The 21,612-nt window shown below is 44.4% G+C and overlaps 2 protein-coding genes and 1 non-coding gene across 3 annotated transcripts in view; 2 read left to right on the plus strand and 1 right to left on the minus strand.

The window, feature by feature from the left end:
- GLUD1 (glutamate dehydrogenase 1) overlaps positions 1–7,419 on the plus strand; it is a 33,787-nt gene extending 26,368 nt beyond the window's left edge. The window contains exons 10-13 of the mRNA XM_010953730.2: positions 94–217; positions 1,020–1,111; positions 5,064–5,126; positions 6,056–7,419. Of these exons, the coding sequence (XP_010952032.2) occupies positions 94–217; positions 1,020–1,111; positions 5,064–5,126; positions 6,056–6,175 (399 nt within the window). The 3' untranslated portion in view covers positions 6,176–7,419. The remainder of the gene's footprint in view (positions 1–93; positions 218–1,019; positions 1,112–5,063; positions 5,127–6,055) is intronic.
- TRNAA-GGC (transfer RNA alanine (anticodon GGC)) lies at positions 1,484–1,555 on the plus strand. The gene has a single exon. It is a non-coding gene; the product is annotated as a tRNA-Ala (tRNA).
- Positions 7,420–13,845: 6,426 nt separating the features above from the next.
- On the minus strand, positions 13,846–16,559 carry FAM25A (family with sequence similarity 25 member A). The gene is made up of 3 exons (XM_045515808.2): positions 16,401–16,559; positions 14,985–15,047; positions 13,846–14,035 (listed from the first exon to the last, which is right to left on the minus strand). Exons 1-3 carry the CDS (start codon positions 16,471–16,473, stop codon positions 13,902–13,904), a joined length of 270 nt encoding a protein of 89 aa, XP_045371764.2. The 5' UTR covers positions 16,474–16,559; the 3' UTR covers positions 13,846–13,901.
- Between the last annotated feature and the right edge of the window lie 5,053 nt (positions 16,560–21,612).

Genomic DNA, 21,612 nt, shown 5'->3' on the forward strand with positions numbered 1-21,612 from the left:
TAAAACTGAACTCTTATGTTCATTGTAAGCTTTTATTAAAACTATCGTCTCCTCATTTCTTTGGTTGTCTTCCTGTCACATGTTTGTGGATAGGATCTCTACTTAAACGCTGGAGGAGTGACAGTGTCGTACTTTGAGTGGCTGAAGAATCTGAATCATGTCAGCTATGGCCGTTTGACCTTCAAATATGAAAGGGATTCTAACTACCACTTGCTCAGTAAGTTCTGGTTATCTTGTTCTCTAGAAATCTTTTGGGTCATCTAAAAGGTTGGGGAAAGCTTACATTTACTAAGAGAACAAATTTCCTTTTGTAATCAGATAACTTAATCTCAGAACAGAAAACTGTTGCTCTGTCTCATGAGCCTTAGACCAAAATTACACAATTTGTTTGTTAGATATTAAGTATATTAAGTCTCTCGAACATATTTCCGTTCAGATGTTTATTCTGTGATGTAATGTTCCCGGAACACAGGAGAAGTTAGTACTATAAAGAGGATCGTTTTAAACCAGGACTTCCTGTTGATACTCATCCATTTCTATCTCAGGTTGCTCCTAGTAAAGGCCTATTTAGTGTCAAGAATTTTTTTGAGTCTTCTGATGAGAATACTGTTTTTCATTGACTAGATTAGGTTCTCCCGAGTTAACATCAGAATTTTCATCAAGCTGAAATAAGACCAAGCCCTCCAGCTGGGCTTTGCTGAGCCCACTGAGAATCTGGGTGAAGCGTTCCCACTACTTCCGTTCCTTTTTCCCTTGGCATTTTCTTTTTAAAAGAGCCAAGGCAAAACCTTGGTGATGGGTGTTATGGAAACAGAGCAGTGACCTAAATTCACATTTATATAGGAATTTGGCAAAGTGCTTTATTCCTTTTTAACTGAGTTTTAAATGGTTAACCCTTTTATGTCATTCATGTTAAAACTCTGATAGTCTTCGGTTGTGGAGATAGTTTGGGACGACTTTGGGTTCTACTTTTTTTTTCTACTAGCAATATTTTCTCTACATCTCTTGGCTTTTTATAGTGTCTGTTCAAGAGAGTTTGGAAAGAAAATTCGGAAAGCATGGTGGAACTATTCCCATTGTACCCACAGCAGAGTTCCAAGACAGGATATCGGTGAGTGTGCAGACAGACACCGCCTGCCCTCTTTAGATTCAGGCAGAGTGGGTTCATTGGAATCAAGGGATGCTGATCCACACGACAGTCATTATATGACTCGTGTGTGCTTTGTACCTTCCTCTTTCGTTCTAAAAATGGAGTAAGATTCTTAGTTTAAAGTAAATGGCTAATGATTCTGCTTTTGATACATTCGCCATACAGATGACTCAACAAATGATTCTAACATATTTGTGAAGATTTATTACGTATTTTAAGCTTTAGAAAAATAGAAAGAATTGAAAAGTAAACATTCGATTGAACTATATAAAAATTGAAATTGCTAATGTGGACACGAATAAGAGTAAAAGAAAAATTAGAAAAGGGCGGGGTGGGGATATGGCTCAGTGGTAGAGCGTGTGCTTGGCATGCAAGAGGTCCTGGGTTCAATCCCCAGTACCTCCAAAGAAAATTAAAATAAATAGAAAAGATAATTTATGTGAATTAGGTTGGCAGGTATATTAATACTGCATACACATCACAAAGAGAACGTCTTTACCAGTAAATGGCAGAAGATATGAAAAAGAAAAGTCACAGGAAATAGGCCTTAAAAAATGTTTAACCTCGCTGTTAAAGAAATACAAATTAAAATATCTTTGTGTTAAACCAGCGGAAACAATTAATGGATCTTACACTCACCGTGTCTGTGGTGAAGCAGTTGTACCATTATTCTGATGACATGCATACTGGTGCAGCTCTTTGGAAAATATGAGAGTTATTAACTTGTTCCTGCCCTTTGACACCATAATAGCGTCCCCTCTGGGAATTTGTCCTGAGAAAACAATTCTAAAGGAGAGGACTGACTCCATGCATGATGATGTCATTGGAGCTGTCTGCAGTCTACTTTTTAAAATTGGGTTTGATTTAACAGTCCAATATGTGTGTGGTGGGTGTTAGGGAGATGAAATGGCTGTTGTATATATATGAAATATTATGAAATATTCAGTCATAGAAAGTGACTTAAAACTATATTGCAACATGAAAAAAGGTTAAGGGTTTTGTTTTGAAGGAGAAAAGATGCTTTTGCCACTCTGGGTACTGACTGTTCCCCTAAAAGAACCTTGTTCTTTCCCAGATCCATGTGTCTCTTGGTTCTGTCCCTCTGTCTGGAGTGCCCTGATCCACTCCCTGCTTAAGTATCACCGCATCTCTGTGACTTTCCCTGAAAGTCCCCTCTGCGTGCCAGCATTCCATGTATCCTTCCATGGCAAATAACTCGGAGCGCTTTGAAAGGACCTGCTACTGCTGCAGCTCGAAGATGGGCTTCTTGCTCCTCCCTGTGGCCGCCTCATGTCCCACACGTGCCTGCCACATAGCAGTCACTCAGCGGGAGTGAGGAGGACAGCCAGTCAGTTAGGAAGACAGAGCCATGATGACTTTCCTTTTTAAAAAATCTTTGCCCAGGGTATTCATCTCCCAATTTTCAGATACTTTCTGTGCTGCTAAAATTACACTTTAGTGCTAATTTTACACTTTCTCACTCTTTCTGACTTATTGCAGGAGTTTTGTGTTCGTGTCAGCTGAAAAACCCGGTTTTGGGGGGGGGGTTGTTTGTTTGTTTGTTTTCCTGGCTCCTTCCCTCTAGTTACCCTCTCCCTAACCATGCTCTGGCCCTGCCAGGACCTACATCATTGTCCCTCATCACCCCTGTCTTCACTTAAATTCCACATACCATCATTACAGCCAGTCCCTGGTCTTGTTTTGCTTCACCACACCCCCATGTCAGCACTTGAACCCTGGTGAGCTCTGGCTCTCTGGCCGCTCCGTGACTATCCCCCTATAGCAGAAGGCCTGGCAAATTCTGACCACTAACCTCAAGTAGGCCCTCTGCTGCCCAGCAGTTACTGCTCTTCCCGTTCCATTCATTTTCTCATCCTCCTGATTTATTATATCATACTGTCTTCCTTCCCCTGCACTCCCGTTCATGGCCTGGTATCTATTCATGAGAAAGCTGAAGCAGTCAGGGAACTTCCATGTCCGCCCGGCTCCTCGTCTCTGTACCCTGTCTTGTGTCTTCTCTTGTCATAGAGCAGCTCTTTGTGCTTCCATCTAAGCCCACATCTTGTTCTGGGCAGCGGATGGCCAGTTTTCAGTATCTAAAATGCACTGCTTAAGCAAATCTTTCTCTCTCTGCTATATCAGTCAATTTTCCCTCTATTCAGTCATTCCTATCAATGTACCCAATGCTGTCTTAAAAAAATATATTTTTTTTAAGTAATAATATATATATAAATCTTAATCCTACTTTCCCTTCCAGGTCCTGCCATTTTTATTTCCCTTACAGCAAACCTCTTTAAAAGTTGTATATACTCTGCCTCCAATTCTTCTTCCATATTCAAACCTACTATTCTGCCCACCACTCCACCAGTACTCTTCTTATCAAGGTGACCAATGACATGAGCATCACCAAACCCAGTGGTCACCTTTCAGCCCTCATCTTACTTCACCCGTCAGCAGCTGTTGTCACCAGTGATTTCTCCTCCTTGAAATATTTCTTTTCTTAGCTTCCAGGGCACTACATCCTCCTGGTTTCCTTCCTGCTTTGCTAGCCATTCCTTCCTGGGAAGTCCTCAGTCTGAAGTGCTTCTCTGTCTGAATTCAAAATTGTATCTCACTCAGCCTCATGGTTTTTAACTGCATGTGCTATCACCTCTTACTAGAATATAAATTCCCTGAGAACAGAATTTTCATTATTTTGTTTTCTGCTGTGTCCCCAGTGCCTAGAAGAGTGCCAGGTACTCAGTAAATGGTGAATGAATGAGTGAGTGAAAAGAAAATAGCAGTTTTCCACCTGTAAAGCAAGGGTTGTTTTCCTCTTCCCAACTTGGTAGAACAAAACAAAGTTTAACTCAAATGTTTCTTAACTGATACAAATATTACAGAAATATACCTTCTTAAGTGAATAAAGCATTAATTGGATAAAGTTCAGGATGGATAACTTTGGTTGGTGAGCCCCATTAAGTTTTTATCTGGCATATCAAGATGTGTTTGAATAGCTATATATGTCATATTGGTAGTGGTGGTGATAGTTAATTGTCTTAATTTTAGAAAGCATTCCTAAAACCAAATTAGAGGAACCCACTGAAACAAAGTGATTCATAGAAATAGTTGGCATAGGAAAGAGAGGAGCTGATTTGATGGTCAAAGGCCCTGGGTTATAGCTCGGCTCTAAAGATAGCTACCTATGACCTTGGCCAAGTTCTCTGATCATCAGTTTCCTCATCAGTAGAATTAGGGGGTGATTGAAGAAAAGCTAAGGTCCGTCCCGCTTTCAGAGTTGCTGAATAGACTGGCAGGATTCTACCCACAGCTGCTGTGGGAGGTAGCTGGGTTCCATTCTGTACATTCATCTAGGGGAGAGGGGGTGGCTGCACCGTGACCCGGGCAGGGTGACGTGTGCTGTGATGCATTTCCATACCAGAGGCGTGACCAGTGCCTCGTGTTTCTTAGTCCATACTTTGCTGTTTTTCCATGATCATAATTTCATGGGTATTCGTCTGCTGTCAGCTAGAACGAAAACCAAATTGTGGTTTAAACACAGCTACTTAATCTCTCACTCCCTCGTCTTCAGAGACAGCCCACACTCTGTCTGTGGAGCGCGTATCTACTTTTACTTTAACCAGCACCCAACCGTCATACCTTGTGGCCTTTCTCTCGCCTTCTGAAACAGCCTACACTCTATGTTGTATGTATCTCTCTAAATAAATCTATCTTTACTCCAAAAAAAAAAAAAAAGAAAACCACAACTACTTAAATAGATCTCAAGGTACTATATACAAAAATTAAGTATCTCTTTACTGAAAGACAAAGCAATTCTATCTGACTGTGTACTGACTCAAAATGTTTTGTGCTCTTGCGGGTGAAGCATATCTTCATATGGTTTATGTTAAATTCATGTTCTTTTTCCTAACAGGGCGCCTCTGAGAAAGACATCGTGCACTCTGGCTTAGCTTACACTATGGAGCGATCTGCCAGGGTGGGTATACAGGTGCTGTTTGCCCTTCTTCCTGCCAGTTACACAAAGTACAGCTCAGCTGTCATGTCAGCTGCCAGATCGTGTGTGCAGTGACAGAAAATAGCAGCCTGTTTACGTGCTCCTCGTTTATGTCTAGCAGAACGTGTGCTTTTCCAGTCTTGGGATGATGGGCATTGTTTTTAGGGTCTGGAAGATGTTTTCCAGACTTTGGGTGATAAATACTAATGCCAAGTTAGGAGCGAGTGGTGTCTGGCAGTTAGCTTAGTCAGCCAAACTGGATTTCCGCTCAGGGCACCAGTCTGTTACCTTACTATAGAATTTGGTGTAAGTGAAAGAGGTTTTGACCACTTGATCCTTATTTCAAAGCCTTAAACCCAGGTTGAATCCAGTTTTCTTAATTTCTTCTCAAGTTCAGCCTTTATCCACATGGTGTTAAGTTGAAATAGCAGGAGCAGATATCAATGGTGGTGTTTGTTGTTAACTTTTTTTATTGAGATGTAATTAACTTACCATAAATGCATGCTTTTAAAAGATAAAGTTTAGCAGCTTTTGTCCACAAGGCTGTGTATGTAGCCATCACCGCTAGTTCCAGGACATTTTCTTCACCTCATTCTAAATTATCACGGTGTGTATCATATGAACTTGCTCTGGATGTCAGGGTGTCTGAAGGGCACAAGACAGCTCACACTTTAAATTCTAAAGAGCAACTTCTTAGTGTCGCCTAAACAGTAGTTTGTTTTAAATTCAAGAGTCAGTCCCTCCTGCCTAGAGCTTGTTCTGCTGCCTGAGTGGTTCCTCATTGGCTCCCCACGTCCTGCCCTGAAATGGTGCCGGGTAACTTGTACCAGGCCAGGATGTGCCTTGGGTGTTCGTGGCCTGGCTGCTGGCATCGGAATGATCTTCACTGCATTTTCTCCTTCATTTCATAGCAAATCATGCGCACAGCCATGAAGTATAACCTGGGATTGGACCTGAGGACGGCTGCCTATGTCAACGCCATTGAGAAAGTCTTCAGGGTGTACAATGAAGCTGGTGTGACCTTCACATAGATGGGCCGCGACTGACTTCTTCACTGCCCTCTTCACCTCTTCATCTGCAGACCTACCACAAGTTTACATGTAACCGCAGAAATCTCTCTCTCTCTCATGACTTAGTAGATAATGGACACTATACTCAACAAGTCAATCCAAATCAGCCCCTTTAGAAGAAGAAGCTTAAGGTTAGGGGATCATGTGCAAGCCTGGTAAGTGTGCCAGTAGAAATCAGCGATCCCAGAGAGTCATTTGGGCATTCTGCCTTTAATAACAAGTCCCATCCATCTGGCTGTGCTGCCTTGCTCCGTGGCCGCTCCCCAGCAGTCAGCTATGGCCCTGAGAAAGCTCCTGTTGTCCACGAGCAGTCAGCTGCTTGCCGCTTCAGCTCTGGACAAGTCTATAAAGTGCTTTTACACATTTATACGGCATTTTCAGAAAGTGGCATGGTCCTAAAGTGAGTTACTGGTATTTTACATCAGCAAAATAACTCAATTTTACAGGTTGCAAACAAAACTAAAAGCTGTTTCTCTTTATGCATTTTATTCTTTTAGAATAAAATAAGTACATGCTGCTGTAATAAAATTGCCTTTAATCACTTAACAAGCCTAACCTTGACTCAAGCAGTGAATGCCTGTAAACATAAATGAAAAAAACTAGTATTTTTATAACATAAAACAGTATCATTTGTAGCTTATCAATCACATATTGTCATCCAGCAAAAAATGAAAAGCCTGGTGGAGAATTAAGTTATCTTCATACCTGCAAATGATGGAGGCTATTTTTTGTTAAGACCGTCGGAATTTACTTAACAATAATGACATATAGTCCAAAGAGTGCAGTAACCTCCTTATCATGTTAATTAATTGTTCTTCTCTCTTGAAGATCTATTGTGTTGACTAATTGAACAATAATTCAAGTAGTGTCCCAGAAAACAACTGCTTGGGCTCCCTCTGTGGAGTCTGGCTGGCGGCTCTGAGCGTTGCCAATGGCCCCGACTGTGTCCTCTTGGAGGCCCCGTATTCTGCACATGGCTTCCTTCCCAGTGGGCTGGAAACAACCTGGGCTTGTGTTTTGTTTGGAAGTTACTTGGCCAGGGCCTTTTGAACGGTAGTGTCCCAATGAAGTACTAGATATTATTTATGTAAGAATGAGCTTTTTTTTTTTTTTAACAATATCCTTTCAGAAATTTCTAACTACTTTGTAACTGCATGACTTAACCTGGTGATAAAAGAAGTTATTAAAAGTCTACCTTTTCCAAAGCTTGCGTTTCTTTTCTGTGTTTTATATTTGATAGTATCTCTCTTAATAGATGATAAAACTACAATTGGGTTTCTGAAATTTGTGGAACAACCAACTGTATAACATTTCTTCCCACTATATTGTGAGCTGCCCAAATTTTATTCTTGAATTCTTTTGTATTTCATTCTAATAAACACTATCAGTGACTGTTCTTGAGGAAGAGGGTCTAGTGCTTAAAGCTGAAAACTGATGTAATTTATATACCTTTTTATATATATAAGTGCCTTTTTTCTTAATGAAGGAAGGTTTTGTTGATTGCAAGTTTCATTTTTTAATAATAGAGGCACAGAATGTAACAGTTTAAGACAGAATACTAACCATAATCAACAGAACTAGACTCTAGACCTGATTCCACCAGCTTACATGGCTGCCACCTCTGGGACATAACTTTGCAAGCGTTTTGTCCTGATTCTGCCTCCCCATGGTTCTGAGCATCAGGTCCAAGAGTGACTAAACAAGCCTGTGGCACCGTGGCCGTGGCAAGCCCTTCCCACACACAGCGATGTCTCCTTGCACTCTAGGAGGAGCACTAAGTGGGAGAGGTGGCGGGATAGGAAAATAAGTTCCAGAATATTTAGAATAGTGCCTGGTGGTGCAGTAGATTCAGGTCATGTGAAAGGGACAGTAGGTCTTAGTGGTGGCCTCTGGCTGACATATTGGGGTATTTATAGTGTTTTAAAGGCATGGATGGATGGGTGTTACTGGTTATTGGTAACAATGTTGGAAACTGGTACTAATTATGCTCGCTATACAAAGACAACACAATAGTAGTGTCAGCTTTGGTTCCTGGAGGCTGAGTTAGACAATTCTGGTCAGTTACTCTTGGCTTCACTGAAATGTTCTAATTTACTTATAATTCTTTTTAAAATTTTACATACAATTCTCTAAAGTTAATTGCTTCTGAAATAGCCATAAATGGCTTATGGAGCACTCAAAGAATACTTAACTCTTGCTTCATGAACCCCTACATCAGAATGTGTTCTAGTTACCCTGATAGATGAAGTTTAGGGAAGCTTGAGAAGTAAAAGCTTGATTTTTTTTTTTCTCTCTTTTTTAAGCTGCGCTTCTGGCAACTCACTTGCTAGGACTGATGATTTACTGTTTTCTTTAGAAATCCTGCATATTAACTCACAAATTCCCTATTCCCTAAACATCCCTGGCAGGCTTTCTTAACCCTGCTGTGATACATAAGGCAGTCAAAGCACAGCACATGAAGACAATTACATCTGTGAACCTTGTACAGAAACCTCCACAAAAGTTTTTGTTTGTTTTTGTTTTTTGCCTTGTAATATGAGTGTTAATGATATTTTAACTTTTTTTCTCAACTTACTGGCTTTGTTGGTTTTTTTTTTAATCAAAGCTTACACATAGCTTAGACAGGATTTCTCAGCCTCAACACTGTTGAAATTTTGGGCCACATAACCCTTTGTTTGGAGAACAGTCCTGTGCATTGTGGGATGTTTAGCAACATCCTTGGTCTCTACCCATTAGATGTCAGTAGCATCCTGCAGTTGTGACAGTCAATGCATTCACATTGCTAAAAGTCCTATGAGGGGCAAAATCACACTGTATTGAGAATTACTGGGGTAGAGAGCCAAATAGTTTACAGGGCTTACTGTGAACAATAAATAGTTTGTGCCCTCCAATTCATAGCACCCACTTCATCGTTTTCTAACCCCCCAGAGGGAGTTTTAGATGTTTCATTTTCCAATAATTTAAAATTTTTCATTTTGATTGTATCCAAATCCTTTACCCATTTTAAATTGGGTTATTTGTCTTTTTGTTGAGTTTTATGAGTTCTTCATATATCCTGGATATGTAACCCTTATCAGACATGTGATTCGCAAGTATTTTCTCTCATTCTGTTGGTTTGTCATTTCATTGTCTTGATGGTGTCCTTTGATACAAGTTTTTAGTTTTGATAGAGTCCACTTTTTTTTTCTTGGTTTTCTAAACCTTTAATGAGGCTAGTATTACCCTTATACCAAAGCTAGCCAGACATCACAAGAAAGGAAAATTATACACCAATATCCCTTATTAACATAGGCACAAAAATATTAACAAACCAAATCCAAAAGCTCATAAGTGTCATAGATCATAAACAAGTAGGATTTATCCCAGAAATGCAAGGGTAGTTCAACATAAGAAAATTGATTCATCTAATACACCCCAATAACTGAACAAAGTGGAAAAGAACCACATAATCATCTCAATGGCTGTGGAAAGCACTTGACAAAATTTAAGACTTTCTACACATATAGGGCATTTATGAAAAAATTCACAGCTAACATACTCATTGGTGAAAAATAAAAGCTTCCCCTGAAGAGAAACAAGACAAGGATTCTTGCTTTCACTGTTATTCAAGATAGTGGAAGTCCTAGCCAGAGCAATTAGGCAAGAAAAAGAAAATCCACCTGAACTGGAAAGGAGTAAGAGAAACTATCTGCAGATAACATGATTCTCTACATAGAAAATCCCACAGAATACACACACACACACACACACACACACCCTACTAGAATAAGTGAATCAAGCAAAGTTGCAGAGTACAAAACCGACACAAAAATCAGTTGTTTTTCTATGCATCAGCAAGAAGCAATCTGTAAAGGAAATTAAGCAAACAATTCCACTTACAATAGCATCCAAAAGAATAAAATATCTAGGAATAAATTTAGCCAAGGAGGTGAAAGTCTTACATAACCTAGGAAACAAAAAACTACAAAACATTGTTTAAAAGAAATTAAAGAAAACCTTAATAAATAGAAGGACATTCCATGTTCATAGATTGGAAAACTTAATTTTATAAGATGACATTACTTCTCAAAACAATCTACAGATTCAAAATGCCAATGGCCTGTTTTGTAAAAATAGAAAATCTAATCCTAAAATTAATATGAAACTTAAGTGGCTTTAAATAACCAAAACAATATTGAAAAAAAAAGAAAAAGACTTGGAGGACACACGCTTCCAATTTCAAAACGTAATACAAAGCTAGAGTAAACACTGGTTCTGACATACAAACACTTGGACCAATGGAATAGAATGGAGAGTCCAGAAACATCTGTGGTCAATTGATTTCTAACATTGGTTCCGATACCAATTGTATTAGTTTCCTAGGGCTGCCTTAACAAAGTACCACAAATTGGATGGCTTCAAACAACAGAAATTTACTGTCTCACAGTTCTGGAGGCTACGAATAGAGCATCAACAGGGCTGTGCTCCCTCTGAAACCTGTAGTAGAGAATTTGCCTTTTCCTAGCTGCTGGTGTACGGCCTTGACATCTGCGGCAATCCCGCTGCATCACTCCAATTTCTGCTTCTGTCATCACATGGCCATGATCCCTCTGTGAATCTGTGTCTTCCTATAGGGCACGCCAGTAATTTTGGATTAAGGATGTACCCTACTCCAGTATGACCTCATCTTAACTAGTTACATCTGCAATGACTATGTTTCCAAATAAGGTCACATTCTCGGGTACTGGGGTTTGGGATTTCAACATATCCTTTGAGGAGGGTACACAATTCAATACACCATTCAGTGAGAAAAGAATAGTCTACAACGAAAGGCACGGGGACAACTGGATATCCACATGCAAAGGTATGAAGTTTGACCTCTTCCTCACTCCATATATAAAAATTAACTCAAAATGGATCAAAGACCTAAATACAAGAGATAAAACTATTAGAAGAAAACATTTGTAAGTCTTCACAGCCTTGGATTTGGTAACAAATTCCTATTTTTTAATTTCAGTTGTATTTTAAACTCTACAATGCACTGGAGGTGCTCCTAGTCGTGACAAATAGACAGCCAGGCAGTGGAGTCTTCCTAGGAACCACCAGTCAAGTCAAATAATGACAGCTTTCTGTGAATGAGGCTTTGAAACAACACCAACCCTGTTCTGCTCTTTCCAGTAGCTTCCAGGCTGTTGGTTTTCACTCTGATTGTGGGTTGTTGGTTTTCAAAGCTGCAGTTCAGCTGTTGGGAGTCAGGGGGAAGTGAGAAGAGAATAGAGCAAGTTGAAAACATCACAAAGCTGACTGTTCTTAACAAGATCTTGTTTGTTTTTAATTTGTTTTATGTAAATGCTCCTGGATTGCTATAAACCTTCAGTTAATTTCCAGAGTTTCAGAAAAAGTTGACTCTAACTGTATTTTTGCCAGTTTTCTCATTACTTTTACAGAGGAGAGAGTTTTTGGAGGTCCTTGCTCCACTGTTTTCTCTGATACCATTCTTGATTGCTTCCTTATAACACGGTTAGAGTCTATCTGAGGTCAGTGTCATAACCCTCATTTCACAGCACACAGTAAGAAGAAAATGAGAGCTGGATGTACTTATTCTAGGAAAGCACACTGCAAGGTGAAGTGAAGGCAACGTGGGCAGTGCTTCTCCAACTTCCTGTGGGGAAGGTCCAGTTTTTTGGTTTTCTGTTTGTTTGTTTCTTAATCTCATTCATCATGATATGTGGTGAGGCTCCACATGACTCATCGCCTTGCAGCTTGTCGTACAAGTTCAACAAACTGGGCTGGTCTCTACCCTGTTGGACAAGAATTCTCCACTGTTCACACTCCTGGAGGTCCAGGTGACGTCCAATTTCTAGAAGAGTTTCTAAGCACTCTCCATTTCTTTACTTATCTTGTCGCCAAGTGGTAACAAAGTTTGAAGCAAATTTTTAGTAGCACTTAACTAGGAAACAATCCTCAATAAACTAGTATGTGACATTTACAGCCACATTTAAAAATATATCTGTATTGGTTTTCTCTTAAATTCAAGCATCACGGAACGATGTAATATAGAAAATGAGGATTCCTCATACTCCCACAGGCACACAGAGCTGAGCCCTGTTGATGTTTGCTCTATATATACTACAAATTGTTTTCTATTCTTACACAATTATGTGTTTGCTTTGTACAAATGAACTTATTCTACATACATATTTTACAAATTATTGAGTTACTTGGACATGTTCCCATATAAGTACATTTTCCTCATTCTTAACAACCATGGAGTATTCCATTTCATATAAATGCAAGAATTGTTAACCAGTCCTTATTGATGGCCCTCTAGGCACAAGTCCCAATTTTCACGCTAAGGCATTGTAATCCACTAGAAGACATAAGTGTCAGCTCTGTATTGTGTGTCAAGCCTGACAAGCAGAGCAAAACTTACCATCCAAGTGATTTCATATTATCATTTTAGGATGTTTCCAAGCTCTTGCTATTACAAACATGCCAGGATGAATCTGTGTGCTCGCCTTTTGGACATCTGTATGTCCCTGGAGAATGAAGTCTGGGAGGAGGAACTGCCATCCAGAGAGGGTGTTCTGGCTGACACTGCCACCCACAATCCACTTTCTTTTGAGTTTGAGATTGGGGGGAATTGAAAAGTCATCAGAAACCAAACCAAGATAAAAGTGACAAATGTTCCAGGCCAGGATGTTGGACATTCCTTGGCTGTTCAGAGACTTGTGAAGCCAGCTCTGAAAGAATGCCAGAAATATGGTGAGCAACTCACTCATTCGATTAAAACACCTTTTCTTCTCATTTCTGCCAAGAACAAGTAACCTCCAGCAAGATAAATAAGCAATGCTACCTCTTTACAGATCATTTCCTTTTATTTAATGGGGGGAGGGGGGTTAATTAGGTTTGTTTACTTATTTCTCTGTTTTTCAATAGAGAATTTGTTGTACTGGGGATTGAACCCAGGACCTTGTGCATGCTAAGCATTCATTCTACCACTGAGCTATTCCCACCCCCCCCCTTATTTTTTAAAATCCAAAATGTTAAGCTAAATGTTATTTAAATATATGTTTAAGTTTTATGGTACTGACTCACTCGTGGCAGGAAGGAGGGGAAGCCAGGCGTCCTTACCCCGTACCACCCTTTAGGTCTAACACAGATCTCCAACAGCCAGTAGAGAGAGGGCTCAGTTTCTCCTTGACCTGATTCTGTTACTGCCCAGCAGAAGCGCTGCTTTGAAGCCTGTTTCAGACATGAAGCAGCTCATGTCTGCCAGCTAACCTCTCCATCACATTGGTCTGTGACCTTCCCTGAGTCCTGTAAGAGCATTTCAAGGAAAACCCAAAGAACACGTAAGCTGAATTATGGTCCTCCCTTGGGGTGTCCTGGAAGCACTATGGTTTCAGAAAGCCATGTATATTTTCTGGGGAAATAATCTTTCAAGAAAAGTAGCACAGACACTAACGATTCACAAAGCTCCTTGCTGACATGAGAAATCGTGATATGAGAACAGCACATCTGATTCATCACAGGGACCTATCTGACCCCCAGAGGGTGCCGAGGTGCTGGCCCCTGGTCCCTGAAGAGGGGACACACAGGACACAGACAGTGTTTCCATTCAGATAGGAATAAATCCAGGGCTCGGTGTACACATTTCACAGCTTTTTATTGAGATTCAGGGAGAGTCTGCCGATGGCGGGCGTGCTCACTGTCCCAGTTTGCCCAGGCCTTCAGCTGCGTGGGTGACAGCATTTGTGACTGTGTTGGTCACCGTCTCAGTGACCTCCTTTACCACTTTGTCCCCTGTCTCCTGGGCCTTCTTTAAGGCTTCAGCAATGGCTGTCAGGAAGAAAGAATGTCCAGGTGAACAAAGGAAACATTTCAAGCCGCTTGCCGGGCTGCTGTCACCTGGAGTGGCCCATGGGATGTGGCAGTCTTACTGGGTCGTGCCCCAGAGGAAGCCCATGGGACAGGGGGCAACCCAGCTCCCAGAGAGATGCATTCAAATTTGGTTTTGTTTCGCCAAACAACTTGCATTTCTTCAGCTGTTCATGAGACAGAGCATCTGCTCATGGGTGTTTGTCTATTCATACCTCATTCTTCTGTGAAATACCTGTTGGTATTTTTTTTTTTTATCATTTTTGTCTTGGGTCATTGTTTCTATTACAAATATTTTCTTCTTAGTTTGTGGTTTTTCTTTTGGTTTAGCTTGTAGTATTTTTTTTCTACTCTGGAAAATGTTGAAGTTTTATTGTCAGATGTACCTAATATTTCCTTTATGGCTGTTGGATTTTCCGTCCTAGTTAAAAAGATCCTCCCTTCTCTGAGATTATGCCAAAATCTATGTTCTCTTCTCTCAAGTTAATAATTTCCTGTATTTATCTTTAAGATCTAATCCATCTGGAATTGATTTTGTTGTAAGGAATGAAGTGTGCGTGTGCTTTTACTGTCGTGATCTTCACAGCACGCACAGACGTATAAACATTGACGTAAATACGTATGTGTATAAATATATTTTATGTCTTAAATGTTTTGTCCCAGCACGCTGCCACATGGTCTTTTGTGACATCATCCTCTTAACATTCACAGAGAGGAATGGATCCAGATGGATCTTGCTTTAGCAAAGTACAGTCTGTGACCTCAGATGAGTGCAGATAATTATACAGCGATTGAAAGGAAGTAACATCTGGGTCAGGGTTGGACCTGGTTGGGCAAGATTACTGCCAGCACCTAGCTTCCCACCTTCCCTCCCCATCTCCCTCCCTGTCCTGACCTTGGCCGTACCTACCTTTCTCTCCAGCCTCCTTGGCGTGCTCCACCACCTCCTTCACTACCCCCTCCACGGCGTGGACTGAAAAGATGAGAACAGCCCAGAATGAGGGCACACACAGCACAAGCCACTGCTCCTCGCTGCACGGCCCACACAGCCCTGGATGTCCTGGGAGGGGGCCTGGAACATAGGCCCTCCTGCCCACTGGGACCCTGGAGCCAAGGCAAGGCCTGTTTCCCAGGTCACCACGCCTCTCAGGTGAGCTGCTGTCCTGCCTGTGGCCGGATGGAGGCTGCAGCAAAAGGACCTGAATCTCGAAGCTTCCTCCAGCAACACCAAGGTCCCCAAAGCAATTCCTCCATTAAGGTAAGAGGGAACTCTCTCTGCCCTCCTAGGATGGTCACACTCTAGGACTGGAAGATTTTGGAGTCAGAAGAACTAACAGGTTCTGATTCTGACTCTCAGAATCAACCCCACTGCTTGATCCCTGGTCTGCAGAATGGAAACACCACCACACTCAGAGAGCTGGTGAAAGAGGAAAGAGAGGGGCCGTCCCCAGCGGCTGCAGAGCTAGCAAATGAAATACACACGTGTCTGCAGCCATTTAGAAAGAGAACAGCAAACTCAAGCTGTTTCTCACACAATGTTCAACAGATGGGGCCTAAATTAGCCTCTCTGCATCCAGCGGCTGACAGCTGCCTACAAAAAAGGGGTTTCTGAACGTAGGGTATAGGGGAGGGTTTGCTCAGTGGTTAGAGCACCTGCTTAGCATGCACGAGGTCAGAACTAACTAAACCTAATTACCTCCCCCCGCCAAACAGAAACAAGAAAATTACCTCCTCCACCAACAAAACAAAAACAATTTGGAAGAAATTGAAAACGTCCTTTGTGTAAACCCTGAGGGCTCTCTATGAATAAAATCAGACTCAGCGGTTTCTTAAGGAAGACATTTTTGAAGTTTTAAAGTTACAGTAAAAATAAAAATCCATATTCTTTTTTCTGTGTAGGATATACTCAGAATAGGCTGTTTGAATACAGAAGGGCCTTCCTGGTTTCCAGAGGGAAAGATTCAGGCCACCAGCTGCTCACCCAGCACCCCAGCTCCCTGCCTGCTTCCAGGGGCCTCTCTGAGCTGCCTCCCTCCGGCCCTCAGCCACAGGCCCAGGAATGGGCCAAGCCCGGGTGGCAGAGCTGGTCTGACAGGGAGGGTTGTTTAGGGCAGTGGGACCCCTCAGGGCTCCTCCTGGAACTGCCCTCCTCACCTTCCATAGCCCCCCACCTCCATCCTGTCCCTGTGGGGCTGATGGGCCAGGAGGGTGGAGCCAAGGCCTGCCCCAATCCTGCTGGGATGAACTTCGCACGGACCCCTGGAGTCTGTCCCCATCCCCTAGTGGGAGGAGCAGCCCAGATGGAAATGAGCCTCGGGGTCCTTACCGGCTTCCTCGGTGGCCTTCTCAGTGCGGTGGGCCAGGCCCTCGGCAGCAAGTTTCCCCAGTCCTCCCAGCATTGTGTGGCAACGGGTGGTGATGAAGACGGATGCTGGCGCCTGGACCAATGTGCTTTTATAGATGTCTCTGATGCCTGGCTGGGCTCTGGGGCACGGGCCTCGCCCCGACGGTGACTCAGCGCAGGCGGCAGGAGGAAGAGGCTGGGTGGGGCCACCCCAGCTCTGTGGCTGGGACAGTGCCCCTCTGGCAGCATGAGACCCCCTACACCCTGTATCCTGGGACCTTGTGAGGGGCAGGGACTGGGAGCAGGGCTGAGGCTAGACAGAGTGATGGATTCTAGAACATGCCCCTCTCCCAAGGTAGGAGGCCTGAGTGCCCTGTGGGATGAGAGGCATTTGGGGACCGCATCTCTGCCAGCCCCGTGGGCTTCGAGCTCCCCACAGTGTGGGCACTGGTGGGTACCCAGACAAGGCCTAGGACATCCAGCCCGCTGTCCAGGGTCCCTAGAGTAGCCTAATCGGGGTTTAGGGTTTTGTGGGCCTGGGGATCTGGGTAGTCCCTCAGGCCAAGAACACAAGCGGAGTGGGGGCAGCTGCCTTCCCCATTCCCTAGGACCTCAGCTCAGCTCTGCAGAGTGGCTTTGCAGCCGCCATTGGACAGGTTGGGGGTGGGTCAAGGCCAGGCCTGGCCCAAGGCAGAGGAGGATGCAACACTGACCAGAAGTCTAGTCATCTCTGGCTGGCAGTCACCAGGTTCTCATTCAGGGGAGCACCTGAGTAGCCCAGCACTGGGGTAGCCAGCACGTGAGGGAGCCTAGCCTTACATGCACACTGGGCCTGGCCTCTCGGGGGGGCCCTGTGAAGTCAGCTGTGCGCACCCAGGAGGCCCTAGAGGAGTAGATGGAGGACCCACCACCACCTGGGGAGGTGCTTCTGGCAAGAGCTCCCAGCAAGCACCTCTGCCAACCCCTGATGCATCACATGCTTGGGGAGCCGGGCTGCCTCCCTTCTTACTCAGGCTGGATAGAGATGCCTCAGGCCACGTGTCACATGCTGCTTCCCTTAGTCACTGGCCCAACCTGACCCTCAGTTTCCTCATCTATAAAATGGGGACAGCCAAGCCTTCCTGGCCTTGTCAGTAATAGTTGGTGGGATCATACATACAAACTCTTGGTAAACTTCCGCTCCTACCCCCTCATCACTGATGTGGTAGGGAGGGGCTGCTTGGCAGTGAGCCCTGATCAACCAGTGGGTGAAGCAAAGAGTGGCAGGGCCTGAGGCTGCCTTGGAGTGAGAGGGCTTGGGGATGTGACCCCCACTGGCCAGGAAGCAAGGAGGATGGGGCTCCCAAGATCCTGTTCACATGGTCCAGGCCTAAGACAGGAGTCTGAGGCCACTCTCCCCATGCAGGCTCCTTCATCCCTCAGAGGGGCCCAGCATGGTGTGGCAGGGCCTAATTAGGGTTTATCTGGCCACAAGCCCTCACAACCTGGGCCCTGCAGGGCTGAGGCCCTCCCACATTCCTGAGTGGTGTTGGGAAGCCCTGGGTAGTGGCCAGCCCCTCTGGGGTGGGCAGTGGATGCTGCGGGCAGTAGGAACTCTGGGTCACAAGGCCACAGCCCCGCACATGCCATTGGCAGGAGTAGATGAGCTCTTAAATAAGGAAAACAATACAGAGCGGGGTTGGGAATCGCTCAGTGGTAGAGCGCATGCTTAGTATGCACGAGGTCCTGGGTTCAATTAAAAAAGAAAAGAAAAAGCTCAGTAATACTACTCTTGCAAGTTTTATAAATATGTATGTATGACTCAGAAGGGGCCGTGAAACTGAGGGGGCCTGGAGCGTAAGCAGGTCCAGATAACTCTGTCCACTCCTCCCCTGTTACAGCCAAACACCAGAGAGTACTGCTCAAGGTGTCAGGACAGTGCCACCAAGGGTAGGGGGACTTCCAGGACATGGCTGATGGGAATGGGCTGAGAGACCCACAGAGACGTTCCCTGGACCATCAAAGCCCCTTCCCTGTTTCCCCTGAGGTTGCGTGTGTCCCTTACACTCCCAGGGGTCCTTTGTGCCAGTTCCCCTGACGGGATGGCACCAGTCCTGAGACGGCTTCCTGACCCCACGACCCCACCCCACCAGTGCCCACCCACCCTGGGGTACTCTTCACCGTCCCCCTCTGCTCAGGAGCTCACCAGCCCCTTGACAGGCTCGTGTCAGAGCTCGCAGGGCTCTGGCCCCAGCGTTGCCCGGAGCCCCGGCCACTACAGTGTTACTTCTCCCTCGCTGTCAGACTGCTGTGGTCCTCAGTGCACCCCCTGCCATTGGGATCTTGCTCCCCACTAATGCACTCCCCTGTGTGAGCATCCAGACTCCAGTGACAACACACCGTGGCCCCAGATCTCCTAGCACGGCTGGGTTCAGACACAGATCCCAAATGCCCAGCAGGGAGAAGGCAAGAGGCCTGGAGAGGCCAGGCTGGTCAGGGCTGGACTTGGGCCCCAGACCTCGGTGCTCTGGCCCAGGTCCAGCCCCATGGGCCTTCCCAATCCAGCTCCGACCAGATCTTTGTTCTCTCAGCTCAGCTCAGCCCAGTCCATCCATGGCTCCCTGAGGGTCACCTTTCCAGCCCAAGAAGCTAGGACAGCCCAAGACCCTCCTGACCAGGCCTGGATGCCAGTCTGAGGGGCTGGGCTTGGGCCACTCCTGCCTGGATGAGGTTGAGATGACTCAGGGGGGAACCACCCCATCTTGGAAGAAGCCTGACCCATGCTGGGCCCTGAACACAAGCACCCATGTCAGCCTGTCCTGAGTCAGAAGGTCAAGTCCAGTACTTGGGGCGGGAGAATCGAGGCTTGACAGGAACCAACTAAATCCCCAAGTGGAATTTGCTCAACAACCCCATTTGGCAAAGGACCAGCTGGCTACATCATCAAGTCAAGGAGAGCCAATTTTTCAAGTAGCAATTTGCCAACTGAGCAATTAACAGTTCTGAAAAAAATTTTATTTTAAGTACTTAAATACTTAGGGCTGTCTTATGTCAAAGCATGAATATTTCTCATATGATTTTTTTTCTTGTTTTAATTGAAGTATAATCGATTTATAATGTGTTAATTTCTGGTGTGCAGCATAGTGATTCAGCTATGTATATATATATTCCTTTTCATATTCTTTTTCATTATAAGTTATTACAAGATATTGAATGTTGTTTCCTGTGCTCTGCAATAGGACCTTGTTGTTTATCCATTTTATATATATAGTAGTTAGTATCTGCAAATCCTGAACTCTCAATTTATCCCCTCACCCCACCCTTCCCGCACCGCCTCCCCTACCAGTAACCGTAAGTTTGTATCATGTGATTTGAACTGCAAATATCATGAATGTCAAGAGTTTTATGATTGTCATCCTGCCTCTTGCTTTCCCCTTCTGCTTCACGGGTCTGAGCTCCCAGGATATACCGAGCCCATATATCTTACACACACGGACCTCTCCCAGCCACAGGGGAGCCAAGACTAGTCTCCTAGAGACTTGACCACCAAAGGAAGACTTCCCTAGCATGTCAACACTCATACATTCATGGAAGAAATCAGAGGGCACATCAAAGAGGTACAGGAGGAAAGGGACAGTTCACAAGACTTGAGGAAACCAATGGAAGATGGTGAGGCCCCCAGGGACCAGGAATAGTGGGAGTTGTTAGGCTCAGAGAGGGACCATACAGACCCCGATGGGAGCTGCGGCTGTAGGAAAGAGTCATCAGGCAGAAGCAGCATCTGTCAGCAGAGGAACACGGTGCTGCCAAACCACGCCCAGCGAGAAGGGAGCAGGAGGAACAAATTCCTCTCCTCTTCTTCTCCACCTCCTACCGATATACCCAGTTGGCTGAACCCAATCATGTCCTGAGGGTGAGGGAGCCTGGGTGATGCAGTTCAAGAGGGCAGGTTCTCAGGGTGAGGGCAGGGAGGAGAAGGTAGAGAGTGGATGTGGATTCTCTGTAAACAGAGAATACCAGCCCTGCCTGCCAGACTTCCAGGACTGGGAGTAACATGGTGGCAGCTTAATTCTAAACAGTTCCATTTCTTCTTCTTGAAACTCTATGAGGCAACAAAGAAAGAGAAAGGAGAAGAAACAGGATTTTTCTTCTGTTTTCTCACCAACTCACACATCAGATTTAACTTCGGAGAAACCAGGAGACTGGGAAACGACACAAATCCAGAAGCAGTCAAGACCAGCAGAATAGCCAGCAAGTGCGGAAGAACAGGGGATGGGGGCAGGGGGCCGTCCTGGGGGGTCTCAGATATTGCCAGCAACACTCCCTCCCAGGAGGAGAGGCCCCCCTGAGCGAGAACTCCTTGGGCCAGAACTAAGACCGGAAGAGGTAAAGAAAGGAGAAACCTGCCCAAGGAAGCCTAGAGGGGTACCACCTTCTAAGAGAGAAGGGAGCCCTTGGGAAGGCAAGGACCGAACCCGGGGGCTGCCACTGGGGAAAGGCTGCCTGTAGACTCTTCCTGAAGCCAGATGGGCTCTGAGAGGCTGAGCAGGTCACGGCTGCATAGGTGAGCTCAACACTTTAGTGAAAGGGGGCAGGCTTCTGAGCAAAGGAGCCTGGGTAACCTCAACCCCATCTTCTCTCCGTAGGAAGTTCCCAGTGATTTCTAGAATATTCCGCTTCAGATTTGAACCTTGGATTCCTGAGAGCCTCTAGTACGTCATGAATACAAGGGTTTTATGATTGACAAGGGTAGATTTGGCTCTTCCAACTCAATGTTAATTGAGCTGCAAAAATAGTACATCTCCCATATCTTCTTCCCTCAGCTTCCCCGGATGGTCACATCTTACGTAACCACAGCACAATGATCAGAACCAGGGGTCAGTGTTAGCACATTTCACTGAGGACATTTAAATAATTTAACTAAATAAATGAAAATTATTTAATTAAATAAGTTTAAATATGTTAATATTATTAAAATTATTTAACTAAGTTAACAAATGATCATATTAGCTAAGTTAAACACCATAATGGAATTTCACCAGGGAGGGACCAAACAGACCCTGATGGGAGCTGCCTATTTCTATTTTAGTAGAAAATAATGTGTTTTTTTTCTATCCCAGAATTCTGTCAGGATCACACGCTCATTTAGCTGTTAGTTCTTGGTCTCCTGCAGTTTTGTGGGACTTCAATAACATTTCCTCAGTTTTCCTTTGTT

The sequence above is a fragment of the Camelus bactrianus genome, chromosome 11 (genome assembly GCF_048773025.1).
Source record: "Camelus bactrianus isolate YW-2024 breed Bactrian camel chromosome 11, ASM4877302v1, whole genome shotgun sequence".
Classification (NCBI taxonomy): Eukaryota; Metazoa; Chordata; class Mammalia; order Artiodactyla; family Camelidae; genus Camelus; species Camelus bactrianus.

Excerpts from the sequence above, each read along its gene's own strand:
- FAM25A (XM_045515808.2), bottom strand. The coding sequence starts at position 16,473 with ATGCTGGGAGGACTGGGGAAACTTGCTGCCGAGGGCCTGGCCCACCGC. Across the intron at positions 15,048-16,400 it reads GAAGGCCACCGAGGAAGCCG|TCCACGCCGTGGAGGGGGTA; the intron begins GTAAGGACCCCG and ends TCATCTTTTCAG. Across the intron at positions 14,036-14,984 it reads CAAGGAGGCTGGAGAGAAAG|CCATTGCTGAAGCCTTAAAG; the intron begins GTAGGTACGGCC and ends TCTTCCTGACAG.